Consider the following 26082-nt stretch of genomic DNA (forward strand, 5'->3'; position numbering starts at 1 on the left):
AACATGTGGTAATTATTTATCATCTTACTACAAACATTTCTGGGTATGTAGTGAGTTGTTTGAAACTGGATAATGAGATATAAAGCTGTATATAATAAGCTGTTACCTGAAGAAGTACTGTGTACAGCTATTTGTCCAGCTACCTTAACTTCAATGGCACCAGTAAAAGACTCTTTATCTCCAACCATCAATGTCCCTCTATAGTAAACTATCTCATAGAAGTCACAGTAACCACTCCAGTAGCTATACTCTCCAGGTGTAGTCACTCTGTAACTGAACAGACCTGAGGAAAAATAAAATGAAATAGTCACATTTCATAAGACATATCAGGGATCTGGTAAATATGTGACTTTCTTCAAAACAAAAATAAGGCACTTTTGTCTGATGACTACAGACAAACACCCATTTCTGAAACATGGTCTTCTTAATCAGGGATGATTTTACGAGGTCATCAAACAACTTTGAAATTAGTAAAATCGGAAATAAATAAACAGTAAAAAAAGAATTTTAACAGTAAAATCTGAACTTCAATCAGCGAAATTCTGCTAAAAAGCAGAATAAAATCATCCCTGCTTAATAGTGAAAGAGAAGGGCATTGTTTCATCATAGAGCAGACAATTGTAAGTCATACTAACATAAACAATGTCATTTGTTCAATCTTCAGTAAATACATTTTCTCCTGTGGTAGCATTATAAACATGCCTTATGTTTTCACAGTCATATGGCCAACATAATTCAAATCAAGAACAATGTTTGTTTGTTTGTTTGTTGGGGTTTAACGTCCGAGCAGCAATATTTCAGCTATATTCAGATGATTAAAAGAAGATGACCTAATTACCAATGATAACATCAGTACCTATACTTGATTTAATTAATGTAGATTAAAAGACAACCACATGAAATAGAAGGCAGTATTGTTTTAGTCTGATGTATATTCATTAATTTTATGTGTAATGCTTATTTTGTTGATATTTTTTCCTGTGAAAAACTTACAAATCATTCTGATAATAAAAAGTCTCAAAATGTTTGACTGACTACTTACCATTAGCTGATGAAGTAGATCCACTGTTGAATCCATCAGTAGCTGCTTCTGATGTAGTAGCATTCTTGGTCTGTATCACACTGTGGGTGAAGCTTTGTATCCAGGATGGTGTAGACCAGCTCCATTCTACAATGTCTCCTACCTTTGGGGTAGCTACTTGAGGATTCCACTGATAACCTACACCCCAAGCTGCAAAATAATGAATTTTTTTACTGTAATTTTTAATGTCATTGCTGAATGTGTTTCTTCAAACCTTCTATCAAAAATTTAAAGCGAACAAAAATTTTCAAGCTATACACTTACACAACAATGGTAAATCAACATCACAAGTTACCATGATGAATGCTTAACCAAACAAATATGAATAATATAGCTAGCATTCTCTGACAAGACCCACAATTTGACAAAACTACTGTTATTACTTTCATTTCTGCATTTTGAGAATGAAGAGGCTGTCCATGTAAAAATCAGGCAGATCCTATAATATGGTTGGCAAAGGGTAAATTTTATTCCAAAGAATTTTTTGTTTCAATGTAATGATTATATCATATGAATATGTATATGCAATGAATGCCTTAAAAAACGTTTTTAAATTTCTCTAACAAAGCAATCAAATTTTGCACAAAAATAAGAGTTATCTCCCTTTTTCAATGAGTTTCAATGCTTTCTATGTATTTATGCAATTTAACAAAAACCAACATTCAACTTTGAGAAAGGATGCATTTGTGATATGAAATGGATAAAAAAAAATTGAAAACAAAATTTGTCATGTGCAACCCAATGCCTGGTTTTTGCATGGACACCCTCTTAAAGATACAGTAAAAGTGATTTATCAGTAACATAATCATTGTCTACCTCAATCTTAGGGTACTACCCTGATACTAAAAAATAATGGCATTTTTTTTATATCTAGTTCATTGATTCCATGAGTTCAGTAAAAGTGATATTTGTTTGTTTGTTTGTTGGGGTTTAACGTCCGAGCAGCAATATTTCAGCTATATTCAGACGATAAAAGTGACATTTGTAACTTGAACCTTGATTTTTTTTACTTACTAGGATTAACACCCTGATTGTCAATCTTTACAATAGTAGCTGTATCCTGGATAGTACAGATGATCTTTGTAGCTGTTGCTGAATCAACATTACAACCAAAGTTACCAACTTTAATTTCAACAAGTGAGGTATTAGTACTGAATCCCTGCCCAGTCAGGGTCACTTTGGTACCTCCATGGATAGATCCACTAGTCGGGAAAACATTGGTGACGGATAACTTGTATTCAATTGTTGGTATGTCACCAGAGCTGGAGGAAAATAATGTAAAATCAATTTTGAAATAATGAAATTATAATACTAGAAATACTGTGAGCAAGTACCCTCAGCTACAAATGAACTTAAATGTTAAGTATAAAAAACACCTAACTTAGATAATTTCCCTTTGAAGTCGTCTGACCTTTATAATACAAATGTATTAGTTCATACACACCTGCAATTGTAGGTATGTCACCAGAGCTGGAGGAATATAATGAAAAATCAAATGAAATGTAGATAGGTGAACAGACTGACAGATAGACAGACTGGGTGATTCCTATAAACCCCTTTAACTTTGTTTGGGTTAATAATATAACTGTTAACATTTAAAAAAAAATTACTAAAGAAATACTTCATGGACCTTTTTTTAGAAATTTTTTTTTTCAACTAGACCACCACCAGTGAAAAACTAGTTGACTGAGACCTACCCATCAACAGCAGCACCTTGACTTCCTTTCATTAGAATGATATTATATGTTCCTGGTGGTAATGAAGGGAGGGTAGCTGTCACCTGTGTATTGGTGAAGGACCCTGTAGGTACCTCTGTCCTTCCAATCTTCAATGTTCCTGATGTACCAAAATTTGCACCATCTATTGTCAAGGTATCACCTCCTGTTAACAGATATATATAAATATATATATATACCTTAACACAAACTTAATTGAAGTATATATATTGTTTAAATCATTTTTAGAAACAAATAAGTAATCATTAACTAATAACAATGATTTACAGACCATGTATAAAATAACCTACTATAATTTACCTGAAAGAGTAATCAAGGGAACCAAGATTACAGCTGTAATCAAAAGAATTTAATCAAGGGACAAAGACCACAAATGGAAAACAGACATACACGACAAAGAACATAAAGTAACTAAAATCATACATACAAAGTAACAAAAGTAAATGAGCAACTCGGACTCCACTAAAAACTGGGAGCATGGACCAGGTGCACCGGTAGGGTAAGCATCCTCTGCTTTTCTAGAAAAACCCGCCGAGTTGCTCATAAAAAGTCAAGTCCGGGGTAGACAAACGAGGAAAGGAAAACTATGACCCGTTAAATAAATCAGTTTTCGTGGTGCTGATGAATACACCATCACGATCCACGAGTTCATGATGACGACCATAAAACTTCTGTAGTGATGAAAGTGGATAAATGTAAACAAACTCTCCTCTAGTTTGAGTTGGAGATACCATTAAGGATGTTTGCTGCTCATGTTCAGTCACTTAGTCATATTTTCAGATTCATCTGGTAATATCATTTCATAGTTCAGATTCATCTGGTAATATCATTTCATAGCATTAATATTTTTTGCCCAGTGACCCCAACATTTCATAATTTCATCAAACACACCTTAAAAATGTTATTGGAGAAATTTTTATAAAACTCTTTTTATTTCTTCTGTGTTGTAATAGATAAATCTTACTAATACAAGCACACTGTCTCATCATTTTTTTCTACCAGAAAATTTTTTAAATATCCTTCTAGAATGGGTACAATGTAGATTTTTTTTGCAATAAAATTAGCGAGAAATTAAAGTTTCAACCTAAAACTGCCTAAATCTACCCCTAACAACCCATGCTCTGCAAATTTTTTTCGGGAGGTGGAGAGGGGGGCACACCTGCCACGCTCCTACCTGAATCCACCCCTAAACTGTGTAGCGAATATCCTTAATACAGAGAAGGAAAAATAGAAAATTGCATACCAGCAGCTCCAGATGTGGATGGAGAAACACTGGTGATTGTTGGTGCAGCAGATCCATCGTAAGTGAACTGCGTTGGTGATGTGTCAGAATTACCATCAATGGTCACTATAACATCAACAGATCCTGCTGACTGCAAATATACACAGAGTCAAACAGTAAATATGATGAAAGTGAAATTGATAATATAACAAAAGTCTTGTGAGTGTAAAGTATCTGAAATTTTTCAAGGGGCAGGGATGACCTTGAAAAAATAAGTGGAAAAATCTTTTACTGAATGCAAATAACTGAAAAATCACTCATCTTATTGACAAAGATCAAGAGTTAGTCTCATTTAAAATTATTGTTTGTATTCTTTCGATCACATAAATTGTTACAGGAAAAACAATGGAAAAGGCTGACTGTAGTCCATGATATTACATATGTAAACAAATTTAAAAAAGTGCAAAAATGCTTATAAGGTATTGAAGTACAACATGAAGTAAAGTCAATTATAACCTTTCAAAAAAGCATTATATGAAATAATGTAAGACAGCTTACATTAGAGGGTAGATCACAGATTAGCTGAGTGGTGGATGAGCTGGTGATTTCACATTGTTTACTACCAACTGTTACAGTGGCTGTGGATCTGAACCCATATCCTGTGATTGTCAGAGGTATTCCACCTAAAATGATATACAAATATTACCAGAGTACGTGCTACTAATATAGTCTTCACTGAGAACAAGTATACATTATTATCATCTGTAAATGATAAAAGAGCACCACCTTTAAACAGTCACATTGATCAAGCACCACCTCTATATAGTCACATTGATCGAACACCACCTTTAAATAGTCACATTGATCCAATGAAAAACTTCACCTTCACAAAGTAATTCAATAAAAGTCTAAACTTAGTTCATTTAACATAATTTGGTGTAAGCAATTAATAAAATAAAAAAAAAAAACAACATAAGAAGGACATTCAAGATTATTTCCAGCAGAACATATAAGTGGAAGTTACATGTATTAGCAAATACTGACATCACAACAATATTGACAATCGATACAAAACAATAAAATCAGTTTTATACATGTATTACAATGTACTATAACTCTGAGGAACTAAAGGATCTCAAATTTTCAAATGTTATCTTCTGTAACTTTAAATTTATATTTAAGTTGCCTTTCCAAAACAATTAAAAACAGTTTTAGATATTTTTATTGTTTGTTTAAAGCCTTACCTCCCAAAGCAGCAGTTGTTGGACTAATAGATGTTACATCCATAAGATACTGGAAGGTAACATTTCCACCATCATGAAAGGCTCTTCCTTTCCCGACAACACCAAAATCTACTGGGTATGTTCCATATGACCCCTGACCTACTGTACATGTGACACTAGTTGAACTTCCAGCCGTTGGGGTACAGTCAAAATTACCAATTGTTATCTCATTATTTGCTGGTACAGCATCCAGGTTTGTTCCAGTGATGACAACTGATGTTCCTGGAGCACCTGTGGAAAAATGACAATGTTTTTATATGAACCTTAGCTACCATATAAAACACTGTCCCTACTTCATCTACCTAAAAAAAGTGGATTTTCCAATCTTCTTCAACTTATAAAAGAGTTTTATGATTTAATACATGTATTACTAGCTGTAAATCTGATAAAAATCTGATAAAAAAAAACATAAAAAACTCACAAATAGCAAATAAAACAAAGATAATTATTACTTACCGAGATAACCCTATATACATACCAGAGGTAGGACTAATACTAGTGATGGTAGGAGAGTGGGCTACACTCCATTCATATGTACAGTCTCCTTCACACAGTGTAGGAATACCATTTACATACACCATGACCTACAAATGGCAAAAAAATAGTTCTGGCTTGTTCTTTTTGTATATTCAGAGTTTTTGAGTTTAAAGTCTACAAAAATATTAAAACTGAGGCAAAATATAAATGATGAGGTTCTGAATTGTGCAAAGAAAACTGTTAATTATACAGATGAATAGCACAGATATGAAAAAAGATTACCTGAGGTAGTTCATGATCAGTACGTAACATATCACCAGGTATAGGTTCGTACCAAAGACCACCATCTTCTATAGTAGATACTGTAACTGCAACATTGTTACCATTCAAGGTACTAGCATCCACCTGAAATATTGATTTTTACAATCATTTACTTTTTTATGGAATTATAGTCCGTGAAAATTACATTTGTATAATCTTTTTTATTTAAAAAGCAAGAATCTTGCTTAATGTAAAATGTATATTGTATTATACATTAAGGGAAAAGGTCATATGGCACACTTACTTATGAAAAACTGAATAAAATATACAGATAAAAGCTCATCAACATAATTCTAATCTAATAATGAAAACAAAACCACCCATTAAGCCTGTTTTAAATACATGTATAACCATTAAATTATAAGTTTAAAACTTTTCTGGGAGAATAATTTCTCTTGAAATTCAATTTTCCAAAAACCATAGGCTCACTGGATATTAATTATTGTTTATTTTGTTGATAGGAAAAAGCTTACCTGCATTTCTGGTTGATCACCAGGAAGGGAGGGGAATGAAATGGTGATGTCAAAATTAGCACAGTCCCCAGTCCTGGACACCTCAGCATTGTTAATCCCTTCTATTGTCTCTAACATGGTCTTAATCCTAGAGGCATCCAAATCATAGGTAAATCCTTCAAAATATAAAACACATTAATGGTAGAATACAAATCATTTTAAATAGAAACAACTATATGATGGACAGACAAACAGACACAAACAAGGCAATCAAGTCTCCTCTAGTTAGTGCTGAGGCACATAAAAAAATCCACATACTTTAAAAGGAAAATATAAAAAAGGACCAACTTAACACTTTATAAATTTCTGAAATTTGTTTATCTGATGAAAGTGAGATATAGTTATAGAACTTACCAGATTTGGTTTTATTTTTAAATGAGACACTGAATGTGCCAGTAATAGGTGGTGATGCAGGCTGGGTTCTGGAGACAGAAATAGATCCACCAGATCTGATCTGACCATTGATCTTCCCAAACAATGGGAAATCATATCCACAATCATAGGGTACCAGGGTAATGTCATAAACTCCTGTACTTGGAGAGGCTACAGATACAGATTGGATCAAGGCACCATTTGGTTTGGCTGGCAACAATCTGTAGTCGTTTACATCTGAAATAAAAACACAAAGGTTCTGCGTTAGATTACACAAACAAAAATCTAAAATATTACTATTCAATACACCACATTGATTTTGGACATGTCCACAACCATAAAAATTAACAAGCAATACTAACCTGTAGTATTAGATAAAACTGCCTCTCGACCAATGTACACATCATCAATATAAAACTGATCAGCTGATCCAATTTTATACACCTGAACTCTGTTGATCCAGAAATAAGCAATGTTTGGCCTTAAAGCTTTCAATTCTGCCAGCATGTTGAGGCAGGTATAGTGCCATCTAAAAACAAAATTATAGTCTTTTGAATGCATGTACATGTATCTGTAAAATACATTAAAAAAATTCACACCTACTGCAATTTGTTTCTTATTTCAATTGAATATCTCAATTATTTATTTAAAATTCATTGTTTTCAAATAATATTCAATTTCTTCTTAAAAATGAAAATGTATAAGGAATAAAAGCATTTGATGCAAACCCAAAATGGGCACTCCTCTAAAAAATCAACCCCTGGCACAAATAAATCTCCATTACTGTATTCCTTTTACTGATTGTACATACCCCTCAGTACTGTCAAAAGTCATTTGTACATTGGTAGCAGATGTATGGGTCTCTTCTGCTGCATCTTCATATGTGTAACTTAATCTAACATAGTTCTGAAGCTGGTTCCCTTGGTAGGCAAAACAAAGCTGAAATAACAGTTTATCATATATCTCTCAATCTTGATTTAGATTTAGGTATTACTGACAATTACATGTACCTCCTTCAGAAAAAGATAATGAAGAAAAAATCTGATTATCACATAAAATCATATGTGTCAGTAATAAAAAGCAAACAGTTTTTATTATCTTTGGGTTTTAGCTTTTAACAACTTTGATCAATGAAGTTTTACCAGTTTATATCAAGTTTAACATCGAAGTCAAATTTCACAAAAAAACTAAAAGCACAAAAGAAATTTATTTCAATAATTCAAAAATCCTCACCGTGGTTACAGTACTTGATAATTTTAATCCATTGTCATCTTTGAATAAAGAATTAGGATTCTTTGCAACATAACATCCACAGAATGGTTCAATTTCATTGGTCTTCTGACCACGTACTCCGCTTGGCATTCCACTTTCATAATTAAAGTGTTTCTTCTTGGCTGCTGGGTTTGTCAAAAATGCAGGACATCTAGTACCAAACAGAGTTTCAACAGCAGTTTTGACCTACAAAAAAAGATTTAAAATACATATAACTCATATTTCAATGTTATACAAGCCAATTTAAAGCAGAAATTCTGTAGAAATAAAAATATAATAATTCACATGTACAGTATATTAGAAAAAACTTTTCTATTATATACTTTTCAGTATATAATAGAAAAAAAAACCCTTATAAATATCTTGAAACTTTCATATGCAAGGAATAGACTGTTGATTAAGTTACTACTAATAATGAATAAACTCCGATATGTTTCATTAAATAGACATACATCACCAGCAGAAGCACCTGCTGCTATCAACGGAGAAGTCACAGACTCCATGGTCAGAGTGAAGTATTTCCCACTAGGTACACCAGTTGTTTTGTCAGAAACCCTAACTGTAAGACTTTCACCACCTGATCCACGAGTTGTTTTAACATTAAGTTTGGGAAAATCTCCTAAAAGTAGTAAAGTTTATAACTGTCATTACTGATCATTAAATATAAAATATAGCATTAGAAGGGAATCGATCTGCCCTTTTGTATTTTTTCAATCTTAAAAATGCTATTCAATAATTCTTTTATCAATAAGAAATAATAGTGTGGAGTTCGGCTTTTTTCAGGAATAGCTGGCTTTCTCACATTTCAAATACTTTCCCTTTGTTTGTTTCATCTCTTTCAATGCATACTCCAACAGAATGTCCTATCATGAGTTCCATGACTTAACAATTATAATGATGTCTCTGAACTCTCTATGAGTTAATTGTAACAGTTCATACCTCTCTCTGAGTTGATTATTACAGTTCATACCTCTCTGAGTTAAATGTTGCAGTTCTTACCTCTCTCTGAGTTGATTGTAACAGTTCATACCTCTCTGAATTAAATGTTGCAGTTCTTACCTCTCTCTGAGTTTAATGTAACAGTTCATACCTCTCTGAATTAAATGTCGCAGTTCTTACCTCTCTCTGAGTTTATTGTAACAGTTCATATCTCTCTGAATTAAATGTTGCAGTTCTTACCTCTCTCTGAGTTGAATGTTACAGTGAGTTTAGCTCCAGGAGCTCCACTTGATAATGTTGATGATGAAACAGTTACAGATTCTGTCTTGTCAAACACAGGTAGTTCACTTAAGGCTGTTCCTATCTCTGATCCATCTGCAGTTGTCAGGAGGGGCTCTGAAATTTAAATTATGATAATAAATTATGAACTATTAGATTTATAAAAGTAGCATATTTAGTTGCATGTGCATGGTTTTTTTTCATTTAGGATTGAAATCCTCCAAAAATCAATGTCTTGAAAATTGAAATGTACATCACACATCAAGTTAACAAACTCAAGAATTACTTTTTAAAACACAATACAAATTTTCTCTATAACTCTATGATACATTTGTACAATACTTTGCTTACTGTTCAAAATATGAATGATAACAAACATAACATACTTGTATAGACACCATAAAGTCCTAACTGGTACGTAGCGTCACTGATGTCACCCGAGTTTTCCTCAATGGTAACTTCCTGTACTTCACTGGTGGCAGCACCAGCATTAAGGTTAGTGACTGTAACCTGTTGAATTTCTCTGTCCACTGAAAAATATATTGATCAGTGCTCATAATTTTATTCATCACAAAGTATTCTCATTTGCTGACTTACAGGCCTTTTAATCACATAGCTGAACAATTTGTTGGCCAAATATAATTGTGTTAGCCAAAAGAAAAAAAAATCATACAAAGTACTTAAAACTGAAAAGCTAAATAATAAGTAAAGCCTAAATACTGTACTGTTTTGCATGGGATATTTTTAAATATGTATTTGACTATGAAGAAATTTGAGGAGGCATGACAATGAGTAGTTAAATACATTATAACTAAGCTACGTATCCTACCTTGAGATGTGACTTTTATTTTCTGAATCTCTTTCTTAGCAAACCCAGTCATAGAGCTGACAAACTTGGTATCTAAATGACGAGCTGCAACCTTTACACTTGATTTATCAGTGTTTTCAGAATGAATGGCTTCAATGTAGTAACTGAAAAAAAAAATAGTCAATTACCATATTATATTTACTTGCAAATAAGAGTGAAAGTGACTTTATATTGTGTGCTGGCATAAGTTACTTCATTTTTTTTATCATTCTGACTTGTTAAACTATACCTAGCTGATTTAAATCAACATTTTAAAGAGCATGATACACTTAAATAAGTACTTGTTATTTATGAAGGGCATGAGATTACAGTCAATACTTACTATTTGCCTTTCACTAACTGCATTCTACTTGATGTCTGAGATGCATGTTTTGTCCATTTAGGTGAATAGTTAGGACATGATGCTACTTCAACCTGTAAAACATCTATAAGTTAAGTCCAATATTTTCCAAGTCAAAATATTTGGCATAAAATTTGTAGGTATTTAACGCTTTTCTTAAGCACACTTTTTAATGAACATAAATAATAACAAATTTATGACAGTACCTAAAAACTTATTTCAAGTTTTTTTTATGAAATTACAAATAAATGAATACAATTTCAATACTTCTGAAATTTAATTTCATCACTAACTTTAATAATTATGAGTACATCCTATTTAGTACACTTAAAATAAAGGGGTAAGAATCGGGCAAAATGGGAAAAATCAGAAACATGTATGTCAAAAACCCACTGATCTGACAATATAATTTCACTCAAGGATGATTTCTGCATTTGAAAAGACCATTATTTGATCTATGTATCACTTGATTTGTTGAGAAAATTTTTCATGGAATGTTAGAAAAATGAAGTTTTTGACAGAGTTATCTTCCCTTTGAAATATTTATATTCAGTGCATTTCAAATAAGTCATAACCCAGGTTACCAAAATGATATGGAAAATCTTTGTCTTTTTTCCTTGATTCTAATGGTTGATACCAGTAGTCAAATTACACTAAAAATGGTATTTTCTTTTCATACCATGTTTCACACACTGCCTGATTCTTACAGAGACTAACATTTTATTTGACCATACCTTATTAGCAGGGTCCTCATCAGTGCTAAGATAGAGGATAGCAGCATCATCACACATAATGTGTAAGGTATAAGTGCCAGTGTGGGGTGGTATGAAGTACCCATGAGTTCTAGTTGAATACTCATCTAGAGAATTCTCAGAAAAGTAGAATTGGTCAACAACAGATGAGGTATAATCTGTAGCATTTGTGAAGTGGTTCAATATATTAGGCAAGGATGAGAATCCATAATATGTGTCGCTGAAACGTTCAAAATTTAATCCTCTGTTTCCTGAAATAAAGAAATCAATTCATAACATGCTCTTCTAACAACTGAAATACCTACAAATTTTTCACAATCCTGACAAAAGACTTTTATTTTTTTTGTGAATGAATGGTCCCATATTACCCTCCTTGAGACGTTTAGGTTTCCTGCACGCACGCTAAACACTTACCAAAGGCATGATTAACAAACGCTTCTAATAAGAGTTTAAACAGATGCTCCTATTGTGCGTTTAAACACACAATAAACGAACACTCCCAGCGTGCGTTTAAACACACAATAAATGAACACTCCTAGCATGATTTAAACACACGACAGATGAACGATGAAAAATAGTTATATTAACAAATAATGAAGAAAGAAAAAAAAATTAAATTAATGAAATTATATAAATTAAAAATAGCAAAAAAATATAAAAATAACAGAGGAATCAAGGAAATAATCGAGTACAAAAATAAACAAATGCTTCTATCGTGTTTTAAACGAATGCTCACATCATGCATTTAAATGAATGCTCCTATTGAGCATTTAAACAAATACTCCCAGTGAGCACAGAAACGAATGCTTCTATTGTGCATTTAAACAAACCCAAAAGGACGTGTAAACGCATGATAAACGATGCACAAACGCTAAAATGTGAAACATGAACGTTTCAAGGCGTGTAACATCGATAATCTGTAGAAAAACATTTATCCTAAAATGAATCCAGTTTACTGTTTTGGAATCAGTTCCAAATAAGAAAATGAAGATTCTTGAGTCATTCCGAAATCATAATAATCTGAAGAGCTTCACATAAGTCAACTCAAAAACAGAAACTGTATACTTAAAATAAAGGGGTAAAAACTGTTCTTTGAATTCTCACCATTGATATTCATTAATTAAAAATTTAAAGGACAGAAGACTTAGAATCACCATTCTAGTGTTTACCTGCATATCTAGGAGCAGATAACTCTTCAGCAGTTCTACATACAATTTCTGTGTCTGATATATTGGCAATAACTTCACATTCAGTCCCTGAATAAATAATAAAAAATAACTTGCACATGTATTACAATATTTTTCTTTGCTCCTGTTTCACCTCTGAAGCCTATTGTTTTCTTCACAAATATATCAAAAACAAAAACACTTATTTTGCACTAAGTCAAAATCAGACAGCTCTAAACATTATATAACCATCAATGGTAAAGCTGATCATGAAATGAATTTCACTTTAAATAATTCCATTGGTTTATTTTTACCAAATAAAGCGTTCCTCTTAAATCTGACAATTGACCTCTGCACAAAAAGAGATTGCCAAATAAGACTACATTTTGAATGGGTGTTACTACCAATACTTACCTCCAACAAGAACTCTGACATCAGACACAGTTTCATCGAAATATTGCCCTGAGATGGTTATCTGAGTACCACCCCTATGACTACCTATAGAGGGGCTGACTCCTGTAATCTTTGCATAGGTTTGGAACATGTAGATCTGGTCATTGGTTGCAACTCGTAACAGGTTGGCATCAGGCATAGACCTAATAAATGATGAAACAAATAAGATTTGAAAGATATTAGTACTTTGTCATACTGGTACAGTGACATATTGGTACTTTGTTATAATGGTACACTGATATATTTATACAATGTCATAATGGAACCATGACATACTGAACATTGTCATAATGGTACACTGACATATTGGTACTTTATCATAAGGGTACACTACATATTAGTACTTTGTCACACTGGCACAGTGACATATTTAACACTGTCATAATGGTACACTGAAATATTGGTACTTTGTCATAAGGGTACACTGACATATTAGTACTTTGCCATAATGGTACACTGACATATTAGTACTTTGCCATGATGGTACACTGAAATATTGGTACTTAGTCATAAAGGTACTTTGTCATATTTTTTTAATTTGAAAGTCAATATGCATCATATAAAAGTAAAAGACTATAGTGTATACAATAATCTACTTCAATATGAATACAAAAACTTTTTTTTATTAAGAAAAATAAAATATAGCAAGAAAATCTGAAGTAATACAAGTAAGAGGGGAATTTGTAATGAAATTGAGCCCATATTTGTAGAAAGGTAATGATGAACCTTAAAGCTAGGAACAAAATTCCTTACCTTCCATATTCTCCTTCCAAAATAAAACTAGCATTGGTATTTCCTGAAACGTATAATTAAATCAGTACCATAAACAAATAAAATACAAAAATAGCTCCTAAACACCCTAAAGATTAAAAACATTCCTGTATCAAATTTGCACTAAAAGAAAGCAAGTTTCTCTTTAATGTTTTTTTTTGTAATTAAGGTAGGGTACAGGTCTTTTTTTAAAAAAGAAAAAGAAGTAAAAAAAAAAAAACATCATGATGCATACAAGGTCCTGCCAAGAATACCCAACTGAATCATTTCTGTCAAATTAAGTAGGATGGTAAACAGTAAATAGATAAGCCAGAAACATGGAATAGGGAGACACAGTACACATCATCATGCAAAAGTAATGTACCAAATATCTAAACATTCTCTCTGACAGCTGAAAATATACTATAACTGACAGACGAACATATAGATGGACAATGGGATTGCAATAAGTGGGGGTATAAAAATCTATAACTACATGTATCTTACCAACATATGTTCCCTGACTTAAACATTTCATATAACCCCACTTGCTTGATCCATCATTATCTAATGCTAATCCATAACTGTCAAATGTAAACAAAAAACATCACATTAATAGTAGTAAAAAATTGTGATACCTGTAAAGATCCAACCTGGACAAATCCCAAAACATGTCTTAAACAAGACACTTTTTAAAGTCTCTTTATATCAATTTAAACGTAATTTGAACCATAGTAAACCAAACACCTGTCTAAACCAAACCAATTTTAAAGTTTAAAGTGGTTTGCTTTAGAAAGTTTTCAACATGCATTTCTATTATGCTAACAACAACTGTAAGTAAGAATTATACATGGTTGTATCAAAGACCTGAACATTGAAGACACAAACTTGCCAAAGATAAACAAATTTAGAAAATAGTTAATGTTTAAGTAGCACTCCTCATAAGAATCATGCAAAATGTGATTCATGGTTGGAAAGCCTACATGTTTTTATTTTTATTATTTTGTTTAAAATGTCATAGTAAACAGAAAGTAACATGTGGTTTTTAATATAACCCATGTTCACAGGAGATAAAAAATATATAGAATGCACTGTAGAATTCAAAATCAAGGGAGATAACTCTGTAAATGACATTAAAATACAATAGAAACTATTGGATTTTCCATGTGGATTATCTCCTAAGAGCAGACAGGTTGGAATGAATAATTATACATTTCATCATATAAACTTATAAAGCAACTTGATAACAAAAATGAAAATATGTAGCCTTTTTTATGTATATCCCATTTTACAGAATTGGCATGACTCTAAAAAAGACTGCTACTTAATATAATACTTACAAGGTATCATTTTCTCCTCTCAGTTTACATAGTTGTGCATTTGCATACACCCTGAAACAAATAAAAAAAAATATCAAAATACTGAACTATATAAGATGCAACTCAAATTCTTTATTTTTAATCTCAAATTTATTAATCTGAGACTATACACTAATTTATTACAGAAAGAAAGTGAACATATTAGCATATTAACATGGAAGTACTTTAATTCAAACTCTCCCTATCCAATTCCAATTCACTTTTGATTTAAAAGAATTGTATGTACTGTTTCTTTGGTCACGTTCCTTTACATATTACAATCTATTCCTACATACTACATAATATCCCAATGAAGGTTCCAAAAACAGAAAAAATAAGAAGACACATCATCATTCGAAATGAGGTTTTTATACATTAGAATTCCATAAACCAAATATCTTATGATCTACAAAAGGGTTCTAGAAACCATAAAAATGCAGGTTGTTGACCAAAATATTGATTGTACATGTATGTATTGAGATTTAAAGAAATACTTCTATGATAAGTCCTCTATAGATCTTCCTACAGGAGGTAAGTTACTGTGTCCCCTATAGGTCTTTCTACAGGAGGTAAGTTACTGTGTCCCCTATAGGTTTTTCTACAGGAGGTAAGTTACTGTGTCCCCAATAGATTTTTCTACAGGAGGTAAGCTACTGTGTCCCCTATAGATCTTTCTACAGGTGGTAAGTTACTGTGTCCCTTACAGGTCTTTCTACAGGTGGTAAGTTACTGTGTCCCCTACAGGTCTTTCTACAGCAGGTAAGTTACTGTGTCCCCTATAGATCTTTCTACATGAGGTATTTAAGTTATTGTTCATAAGTATTCCAAGACATACTGGTATATTAAGAAGTAAAATACATGTACATTTATAATGTTGAAGAAAATGTGGTAAAACTAAAAAGGGATAGTGCAGGAGATTAACATATAAGTTCGTTTTATGTTCAGAGGCAAACATTCAAATCTGGATTGGTACGTTGAGCATGCCAGGGGATTCTGGGGGCAGGTGTAAAATACCCTATTTTAAAAAAATTCTTCACAAGAATTTTAGATATGGCATGAATATACCAACAAAAGTTATTGGTACGGCCTTACCCCTACGTGCTATAACAGCCCCTGATATTACAAGGTAGAAATGGTAAATAAAGTACCTTAAAATTCTTTCTGAAACTCCGTTTGTAATTTCATCTGAGGGGATGTTACTGCCATACAAACCAGAATATATTTTACCATAAAGCTTGTATATTTCTCCTGAAAAAAATGAATATAAATTTCTAATAAAATAAATGTTAAATCTGATTATATCCATGTGTACTGAATATTTAATAATTTGAAAGAAACAATGAAATGGATAAACTATTGTTAAGCCATTAAAGGGAGCTTTATTTTTTAAGAATGTATGTGAAATATAAGGTACTGAAAAATATAAAGATACATTTTTTAAATTCTCCACATCCTTAAGAGTTTCATAAAAAGCATTATATGGTAAAAAAATGCCATGTCAAACCAATTGAAAATAAATACGAGAAAATATAACAATTCAGTGAAAAACAGGATATCTCAAATATCACCAATTCATGATGTGAAACAATTCACAAGTGACCTTAGATTTGTTTTTATAACCAGTATGTTATGTATGTATACTACAGCTATGGCAACAGTTCAAACATTGGGAGGTTGCTTTCATCTCAATTAGGCTATATGTACAAAATATCATCAGGTGTTCAAATGATTTGAAATACAAAAATGTATCAGATACTTTCATGACAGAACACAATGTCACTAATATCAATTTAAACTTTAACCCAGAAAAAATAAAAACTAAGCAATTTAATCTGTGGAATAGTTATTACCATCATGCATACTAAAGACATGAACATTGTATAACAATGGTTTAAATTTCAATTAATAATAAGAGTTAAGCGATCCTACCAAAGTTAAAGGTTATGGCTTTATTTTATGTCTAAAACTGTAATAAATATAGCCATTACGTATATGGCTAAATGTATAATTCATGATGTTAACAAATGTACCTGGTAAGGATGACTGTGTTTCGGGTTCAACAGAGGTGATAGAAGGTGTACTGCTTGAAGTGGCCTGAAAAATAGTCATAATGTATACATATATTAATATAAGGACAGGGATATAAAATAAATAGGTGTTAAATTTCAATTAACAGTGAGAAATTTCTAAACTGATGTTTTATCAGATAGGGTCGGTCACTTTACCTCAAACACAAAACTGTTAAAATGTTTAGAAACATGATACCGGGTAATCTAAACTGACCTAAAATTTCCATGAGAATAATTTTGCTACATCAAAGTAAAATCATAAAAAACATGGTGTGACCTAATATACATTTTATTTGATGCCTATAGAAAACAATTAATAAGATAGAATTTGTATTAGTACCAATTTGTACTTACTTTAAATCTACAATCTCCACTGTTTGCATTTCCACCACAATGACTACTCAATGGAACATCATTACCATCAACTGATACTCTGATATAGTAGTCGTCTTCTACCATACTCCTAAAAATTGAAGTACAAAATACTGTTCAGTCCAAACATTGATAGAAAGTTAGGGCTGTATTGTCATGGAAATTGAAAGAAGAAATGTAAACAGACCAAAAGAACAGACAGACAGACAGGGTATCAAAAGCTTACTTTTTTATTTATTACAAAACATGTACAAGGAATATGCATAACATTTTTGGTCCAAGGGCCCAATTGCAAAAGGAGCAATATGTTTTGACAATGTATTGGACAATTCCAGCCAAAACTTAACAGCTCAACAAAATACTTACCATTATAATCCTTATTGGTTTGGGAGAAGTTGCCCTTACAAGAACAGTCAGACGAACAGATAAACGGACTGACAGTGATTCCTTTATTCCACCCAAACTTTGTTTGCCAGCAGTTACAGTATAATTAACGGGGAACTTTCCATTATCTATATATATACTACTGACATAACCAACTAACCAATGCTGAGATAAGATATGCTGTTTTGTTTTTTTAAATGCTCCTGCTAAAATACATTTAAATTTCAGTATTTACATGGTTTGCTAATTGTACAGGTAACCATTCAAGGTCAAAATAATCAAACCCCTCTAGAAGGAGTCAAGAGTTCAATTGATTTTATCAACACCGGGGATATTGATGTTATTAATACTTAGGTAGCCTTATCAAGATATGTATTGTACTTAAGGCAATAATTGGAAAGGAACTCCATCATAAACATGCATATTAGTTTCAATTGTAACAATACGAACCCGGAATAATCAACATGCAATATTACCGGAGATTCAAGAAACTGCGGGAAGGTGACCACAAAAATAGAAAATATCCAGTAACGATGATATACGAACAAACAATTGCAATGGGCTACGTTTGAATACTCGGTACCACCTAAACAAATACAGGAAAGTTACATACATTCCTAGCAAATCTACGTAGTTTTTTTACGTTCACTAAGTTACCTTTAGTTCAGAGATCTGCTATAAAGTTCATGTGTACTTACAATAAACAAACAGTTTAATAAAGACCATAATACTGTGAAGTGTTACGGATGCAGATATGGCAGTTTTGCTTGTCTTGAATAACTACAGTACGCATCTGTACCTATCGCGGATGTGAAGTCTGATATCAGGGACTATTTTGAATCGGGGTTTTCATCATTCATAATTGGTAAATAAAGATCTCTTAAATTTACTTTAAATTCTAATAACAAAAATCTTGGTCTTTATCGTCTTGGTTAAGCTGTCGGGGTTTTATGCCAGAAAAAGTAAAACTGAGAGCAATGCCCAATCCCGCAACTTTGAAACACAGTAAGTGACTACCATTGAGGCAACGGAGGCAATACTCCAGCAATGCTAGAGGTTGTCTGGCAAGCTATTTCCTGACTTGGTGCCACGGAGGAACGGGATTCCAACCTCTTACCAATCAGATTATTCAAATTAATAATTCAAATTAAAGGAACGGGATTCCAACCTCTTACTAATCAGATTATTCAAATTGCAGGTATTTTGTAAAGAAAACTGACCAATAGTTCAGAAATTTAGAACAGAGAAAGAAAATGTGGAATAATGTCAAAGATACATAAAAAAAACACCAAATAATTTCTTTCTTAATATACCAAGCCCTTAGTTACGGCCATGATTACTAGACATCGTGTAGAGAAATTGGCCGAAATGTCTTTTGAAAATAATTGTTTATACTTTCTCTGAGGGTATAAACCCCCTTTTTTTCGTACGCGGGAATCGGCCCGTTTTTTAAAGCGTATGCAGTACTCATGCATGCGAGTAACGGACGCAAGAGATTTCTTAAATTGGACTCGGACGTAGATTTGTGAATTGTACGCTGGACTCGGTCCAAAATTTAGGTCCGTATGCTGGAGTCGCCGTCATTTTAGGGCGTACACTGGACTCGAGGGTGAGAGGGGTTACACCCCCTTTTCTAACGACTAAACATATTGACGCTATGATACGCAGAGATTCCCTTTCCCCAATTGAAAGTTTGTTACTCGCTGATTTTCACACAAACATACTTGCCACTTATACGACATTGAGGGATGGTTCAGCATAACTATGTCTCATTCTGTCTAGTATTATATAATCGTGATTTTTTAGATAAATTGAATCTACTTATTATATAGATAGCAGTGTTTAATCGAATGTTCCAAGTGTCATGAATTTCGATAATTCACACTGTCACAGTAAGAAATTAATGCGATGATTTCACTCTCGGACATTCTCCCGCCAAAACGTCACAACACGGATATCAATCCGCCGTCCACAAAATCTGTTTTTTTAAATTCATGTTGAAAAAGCAATGAATAATGGTGGAAATCTATATAATAAATAAGATAATAAATTGGTTATCGTGAATAAGTTAACCAAAATATGATCACTCCTGCCAAAAAGGCATAAAGATTTAACATTTAAATCTAGGCGTTCTTCGGCATTCATGATCATATTTTGGTTATTCACTCGTTCCAATTCATTATTCTATTAGTAAATATAATGCTTCTGTGTGTTGTTGCATGCAACGTCAAGATTACAAGATTTCACTTACTGTGGAGTATAGCACATGATCTGAACTTCAGTTGTTCCATCTTTGTGGACAGGACAGTCGTACACGGATGTAGATGATACAAGTTTGACTGTATTCCCGTTATCGTATTGGTTCTCCGAAAACCCAGAGCCCTCTATTGTTAATCTAGTTTCTCCATTCAAACTCCCTTTGTTGGGGATAACTCCACCCACCTTTGCTGAAAATTCAAAGCAACAAGATAATATCCACATTCACCGCAAGTCAAAGCTAAATTTGAAATTACGATGAAACAATTTATCTGTGTAATATAACCAGTTCCTAGAAGTGGTCTTTTACTCGTGAAGGAATATTTTAAATCTCGCAAGACCCGTGCAGGTCCGGGTGTTACAAGAATAGGCCATCAGTAGCGCTATGCTTGTCGTAGAAGGCGACTAAATAGTGCTCAGAAACCTAGCCGGGGGCTAGGCGCTCTGCCCACAGAGCAACTTGGATGTGTGCATCAGGTGGTGAAATGGGGGTACCCTTGGCGTGTTACATGCTGGGGTTGTCAGGCTATAATACGGAAAACCTGACCGCAAACCATAGTGGTGCACCGTGTTGGGAAAGATGCCACATTCCTCGCAAGTTAAAGAACCCTGTTGTGGTATTCGATAGGAATAGGAACCTTTGCGCAGCGCCATAGGAGGATGAATTGCCCGACCTTACCCATCCCTCCTTTTATCTTGTAGCAATCAAAAGTTATCGACCGTATTATCCTTGTGTCCCATCCCTTTTTTCATTTCATCATCATTTCATGTTCATCGCCTGAATATAGCTGAAATATTGCTGCTCGGGCATTAAACATCCAACAATCAATCAACCAATCAGTCATAAATCTCGCAGTGTAATTCAATAGCTTTAGCAATGTTTTGTGTACAGCTGAATTCTAGAGGTAGATGAGGTGAGATTTGCTTGTAATTGCTTAAAACATGTATATAATCGAGAGAACAAATGTAATAACGTGACTGCATGGTCCAAAAAACTATACTTGGAATGTATGAAAAGTTACATGTATCTTCTACATTATGTGTCAAAAAATTTGTTATTAGTAACAATTAATAGCATCATAAATCGTTTTCACTCTTTTTTACAATTAGATCTTGCCAAATTCCATTCTAATCAAATTAAGCCCCTTCGATTTTTATTTGTTTTCTTGTGAACAAAAAAAATCTAAAAAAAAAACGTATGGTATAATTTTCATTAGACTGGCCAAATTATGTGTAATTATTTCTGTTATAATATTCAGATTTTGAAAGTTTGTGTTGAGAAGATGGCATACAATTTAGAAAAAAAAGTATACCGGTGTTCACAGTCTTTTTTTATTTGCTTGTTTGTTTTTTTATACAAGTAGTATCCGAATTCTCAACAGACTACAGTAAAAAAGCAGTTCCATAGTTAAAATGCCTTCGAATACTTAAGCAGGCAACAGGATAGCGAACTGCGCTTTTCGCGTGTTTTCGAAATGTCGTAAATATTTTTGAGAAATTTATATGACCCTCAAAACGCTAAGCCGCTTTGCTTGTTTGACCCCCGTTAAGGGAGGTTATAAACTGTAACGCAACTTTTGCCGCCTTTTAAAGTGCGTATTACGTTCGGTCGAATGAATCTATTTATATTGTTTTTACTTAGGACCTTTAATTTCTACAAGTCTTTATGATAATATTAATGATCTGTTCCTCAAATTGGATTAACAAGTTCTCCTAATGATAAACATTCGAACGCCGACCGATTGACTTGTATACTATTGCGTAAGTGACGTCAGTGCTGACTTCGTCCCGTTTTTCGCCCGGCCAAATAAGGTCTGTAATCTGTCGTCTATTGGTATTATTCACCATTAATGTTGATAGAGTGGATTTTTAGAATCAAAACAGATTTTGTTAAACACAGCCAGCATAATCAGATTTTAAAACTTAATATATTTAATAGATTCATATTTAAAAAAAACAACAATAGAAAAAAGACAGACATTTTAAAAAAGGGTAAATATTAAAATTTTAACCAGTCTCAATGATAAACTTACAATGTTATCTATTGGCTTTGATTTTCCTACCCAATGTACAAGCAACCATGTACTACACATTTCTCATAATCATGTTGGGAATAAGTCATGAATAAGGGTTACCTGTCCCCCCCCCCCCCACCCCCCCACCCCCCAATCATGGCTCATCACCAGCAGCAATATTGGTTTGCACGGTTATTTTAGATAGTTTTTGTATCAAAAGACAATTGTATTTATTACCATATTCATAATGGTTTATTCCTCGAATGCCAACATCCTTTGATCTACCGGCAATTTACCTGTAAAATTTTGTTGGTGTTCAAGGAATAGGTGTCAGTGGTTATCACAACAAAGGTGCATGCTTATCAAAACATTAATACTAATTAACAGATAGGTAAATTACAGGTGACTTATTTCAGTTCATATTTCAGATAGTTATTCCAGTTGTTAAAATCTGGGTTTTTTTTTTATTTGTTTTTTTTTGTTTGCTGTTTCTACTCGTGCATTTCTTCATAAAATCATACATATACATGTATAGCACAATAAACTTTTGAATTATTTTTGTAGTCCAATAACTTGAAGATATTTCAATCGATCATTCAAGTTATGTAGGAATACTAGTACTGGAATAGTTACCAAGTATGAAGTTTTTGTTTTGTTCAGTTTAATAAAATATTTGTAATTGCAACACAATGTAGAAAATCCATTTTTGCTGTAAGTGGTTTAAGGACTATACTCTTATTACTATAAATTGATATCACATGAGGCATAAAATGTAGAAAATAAATGTATTCATATTAATTAGTTAAAACGTTAGAATGATAAAGAATGAAATAAATCATTAATATAAAGTTCAGAGTTTAGAATAATGTTTATTGAATTTCTGAATTTCTTTAATATTTTGGTATATGATTTATACATTTATTTAAATAAAAGTAAAAAAAAATGTTAAAATCTTATTATATTTTTACAAATTTTAATAATTCAATTTTATTATATTCTTACATATTTTTAAAAATCTACAGTTTTCCATATAAAAAGATACAATCTTAATCACTTAAATACTTGTAAAACATTTAAATTGTTATAAAAAACACCTATAAATAAAAATAAATTTACTGACCGCATTTTTTACAAAATCAATATTCTGCCCGACCAAAACTGTCAGCACCCTCTTACCCGTACTCATTGTACCTTGTTTCAAATTAAAAAAAAAAATGCTTTTGCAGGAGCGAAAAGGAGTGGGGTCCGATAAAGAAATATAAACATCTATTGAAATATTTTTGTTGGCATTCAAGGAATAGGTAACATATAAAATGTTGGCATTCGAGGAAGACACCATTCATAATTCGTAGTTCAAATTGTTTATGGAACATCGCAATACAATGATGGGGGATTTCACTTTATGGCGGAAATAGGCAAATGGAAAGGTCGATTACCACATGAGTATTAATAACCGTTCAAAGTTCAATGAATGGTAGCGTTGTTCGGACAATCAAATTGCAGAATCAATAACAAGATTATGAATAAGATATGAACTTATTGTTTACAAGAAGATGTTTGTGGCATTTCTGTGTATCAAGTCCATCAAACTTGTTAGCTGTGGAATAGCACAACATTTAGTGACTTGCTCATTACAGAATTACCACAAGTCAAAAATTTATACACTAAGAAGTCAAAAACCAAATAAAATTGGACTAACTAATTCATTTTATTTAGACTTAATTGCAATTAACTCACAGATGTTTGCATACACACATTGTGTTCACATATGCTTGAAAACCTTAATAGTTTTATATACGAAATGTATTCATCATAATTTGACTGTTTTCATGTACATGTATGTCTTGGATATTTTAAAGTAACTATTACATCATTTTCTTTTCTATTTTACTGCTAAAGATTTCATATCATTTAAACATTAAAAAAGAAGACTGAATGAAACATGGCTGCGTGTGAAATAAAGACATTGAAATAAAATGTGTAAATTATATTCTAGTCGGACTGCATGTATTTGATAGTGGGAGCAAGTCCATGTTGGATAGGGACAATTTTAAGGCAGTTACTGCTCATGAAAATAAGTAATAATAAAATTTTATTAATACAAAACCTTTCATTAATATTAAAACTAACTTACCTGCATCAGTTACCCGAAATAATAGTCCATACAAAACAAACAACCCCGTTACAAAACATAAAATATTTCCCCCCTTTAGTTTATGTAGTTTCATCATAGATGTTCTCAGCTTCTAATGGTCATAGTGTTTGTTTCAAATATATTTATAGGTAGATTTTAATGTCGTCACACTCGTATTTTATAATTAGTTTAAATAAACATGCGTTTTAACCGTGACGAGAAAATCAGTTTTGTTACACAATCAGTGACCGTCGGCCACTCAACGGCTTAACTAATGATATCATTGAACAAGTCAAGGCATGTCAAGGGAGACCACTGCTGTACAAGCTGCGATATTGATCATCTGAAATGTATTTACCAATTAAGTTGTTTTTGTTGGGTACTTAACAAAGTGACGTATGTACCTGCTAATCCGAATTTTAACAAAATAGGAACCGCTTGCCGATATCAGACGTAACTATTTTTAGACACCACCGACTGCATTTGAGAATAATCCGATTGTAACTCTTGATGTCTAAATATAACGATAAAAACAGCCATTGTTTTCTAGCAATACTTTACAAAGTATTTTAGTGAGAATGAAGCCCAACCAAGAAAATTTGATATTCTTTAAAATAAAAATTTAAAATGAATTAATGAAATTCCATAGCTTTTATTAACTTAAAGAAGAACAGATCTGAAACAAATGCAATCTGATATATCCGTAAACTAGGGCTTGTTATCTTTTAAGTTGCTAAACGTAAACAATTTATGGTCAGGTGTTAATTGGCCGTTCCTCATTCAGAAAAAAATCTTCGATAAAAGTTCAATTTTATCAGCAATAATTTTCAAGATATTTGCACAAAGCATTAAAAGTAACATTTGACATTATCCACCGTCATAAACGTCATGACAATTGGAACCAAACTCCAAAGCAGCTCCAGTTCCGTACCGTTGACGTTCCTCCACTATGGAATGGCAAAAGTAGTGCAGGCATGGAAGAGACCAATGCTCCGGAGTTTGAATTTAAACATCAAATTCACTCTACACGTTGACGTACTCCCAAACAGTTGATTGGGGAAACGCTCTCGGACCCAAGTGGGGTCTGGGAGTAGGCCAGAGCGTCTACACAGCAGCCCAGCCGCTAGTAGGACATACATTGACTGAGTTCTTCGGTCAGGTATCCCGAAGACTGGACTCCGCTACTTTCTACTACTAACCGGCATTACTAACAGAATCCCCGTAAGGGGCGGTCGTGCGAGATCCGTAAGGATAGTCCCCCAATCATCAACATCAAATTCCGAAAAAAAAATAAAAATGTCTACTTTTATGTTTTTTAACTGAACGAAGCCGAAATGGTATAACATTAATTCAAGTTCTGTTTTGGGCTGCTGTTGAACGGTGATCAGTTTAGAGGCCAACAATAATGTCGGTATACAAGCTACTGAACAAAACTAGATAAACTGTCAGCAAAGTTATGTTCCCCAACCCAGTTACCACATGGTCTAAATATAAACTAAGTTGTTCATGGAAACGAATATTCTGACATATAGAACACTTTATCTCACAGGGACATATTAAAACTAAAAGCAGCTATAGGGTTGGCGATATTTGGCCAAATCTTCAATTGATTGATTATTGGGGTTTAACGCCCGAGCAGCAATATGTCAGCTATATTCAGGCGATGAACAT

General features: G+C 32.8%; 1 protein-coding gene across 2 annotated transcripts in view; it reads right to left on the reverse strand.

Annotated features, from left to right (window-relative positions):
* The window catches only part of LOC148629036 (fibrocystin-L-like), a 50550-nt gene extending 25962 nt beyond the window's left edge, over nucleotides 1-24588 (reverse strand). Inside the window, exons 1-30 of one of the 2 annotated variants that reach the window (XM_088542816.1) lie at nucleotides 24412-24588; nucleotides 20258-20453; nucleotides 17605-17713; nucleotides 17212-17275; nucleotides 16330-16429; nucleotides 15164-15214; nucleotides 14331-14407; nucleotides 13827-13869; nucleotides 13035-13216; nucleotides 12624-12710; nucleotides 11437-11705; nucleotides 10685-10776; nucleotides 10324-10466; nucleotides 9881-10024; nucleotides 9456-9611; nucleotides 8729-8895; nucleotides 8238-8462; nucleotides 7816-7943; nucleotides 7367-7533; nucleotides 6987-7241; nucleotides 6594-6748; nucleotides 6082-6204; nucleotides 5801-5906; nucleotides 5284-5553; nucleotides 4598-4722; nucleotides 4061-4190; nucleotides 2779-2962; nucleotides 2096-2343; nucleotides 1043-1231; nucleotides 107-283 (exon numbers count right to left, since the gene is read on the reverse strand). In XM_088542816.1, coding sequence (XP_088398942.1) covers nucleotides 107-283; nucleotides 1043-1231; nucleotides 2096-2343; nucleotides 2779-2962; nucleotides 4061-4190; nucleotides 4598-4722; nucleotides 5284-5553; nucleotides 5801-5906; nucleotides 6082-6204; nucleotides 6594-6748; nucleotides 6987-7241; nucleotides 7367-7533; nucleotides 7816-7943; nucleotides 8238-8462; nucleotides 8729-8895; nucleotides 9456-9611; nucleotides 9881-10024; nucleotides 10324-10466; nucleotides 10685-10776; nucleotides 11437-11705; nucleotides 12624-12710; nucleotides 13035-13216; nucleotides 13827-13869; nucleotides 14331-14407; nucleotides 15164-15214; nucleotides 16330-16429; nucleotides 17212-17275; nucleotides 17605-17713; nucleotides 20258-20453; nucleotides 24412-24508 — 4459 coding nt within the window. In that variant the 5' untranslated portion in view covers nucleotides 24509-24588. Of the gene's footprint in view, nucleotides 1-106; nucleotides 284-1042; nucleotides 1232-2095; nucleotides 2344-2778; nucleotides 2963-4060; nucleotides 4191-4597; nucleotides 4723-5283; nucleotides 5554-5800; nucleotides 5907-6081; nucleotides 6205-6593; nucleotides 6749-6986; nucleotides 7242-7366; nucleotides 7534-7815; nucleotides 7944-8237; nucleotides 8463-8728; nucleotides 8896-9455; nucleotides 9612-9880; nucleotides 10025-10323; nucleotides 10467-10684; nucleotides 10777-11436; nucleotides 11706-12623; nucleotides 12711-13034; nucleotides 13217-13826; nucleotides 13870-14330; nucleotides 14408-15163; nucleotides 15215-16329; nucleotides 16430-17211; nucleotides 17276-17604; nucleotides 17714-17988; nucleotides 18080-20257; nucleotides 20454-24411 lie in introns of those variants that run through there. The other variant, XM_088542825.1, reaches the window with a different exon arrangement.
* Nucleotides 24589-26082: the final 1494 nt, after the last annotated feature.

Source organism: Perna viridis, chromosome 1 (genome assembly GCF_037379345.1).
Source record: "Perna viridis isolate PV_CMFRI_1.1 ecotype Kerala chromosome 1, ASM3737934v1, whole genome shotgun sequence".
NCBI classification, from domain to species: domain Eukaryota; kingdom Metazoa; phylum Mollusca; class Bivalvia; order Mytilida; family Mytilidae; genus Perna; species Perna viridis.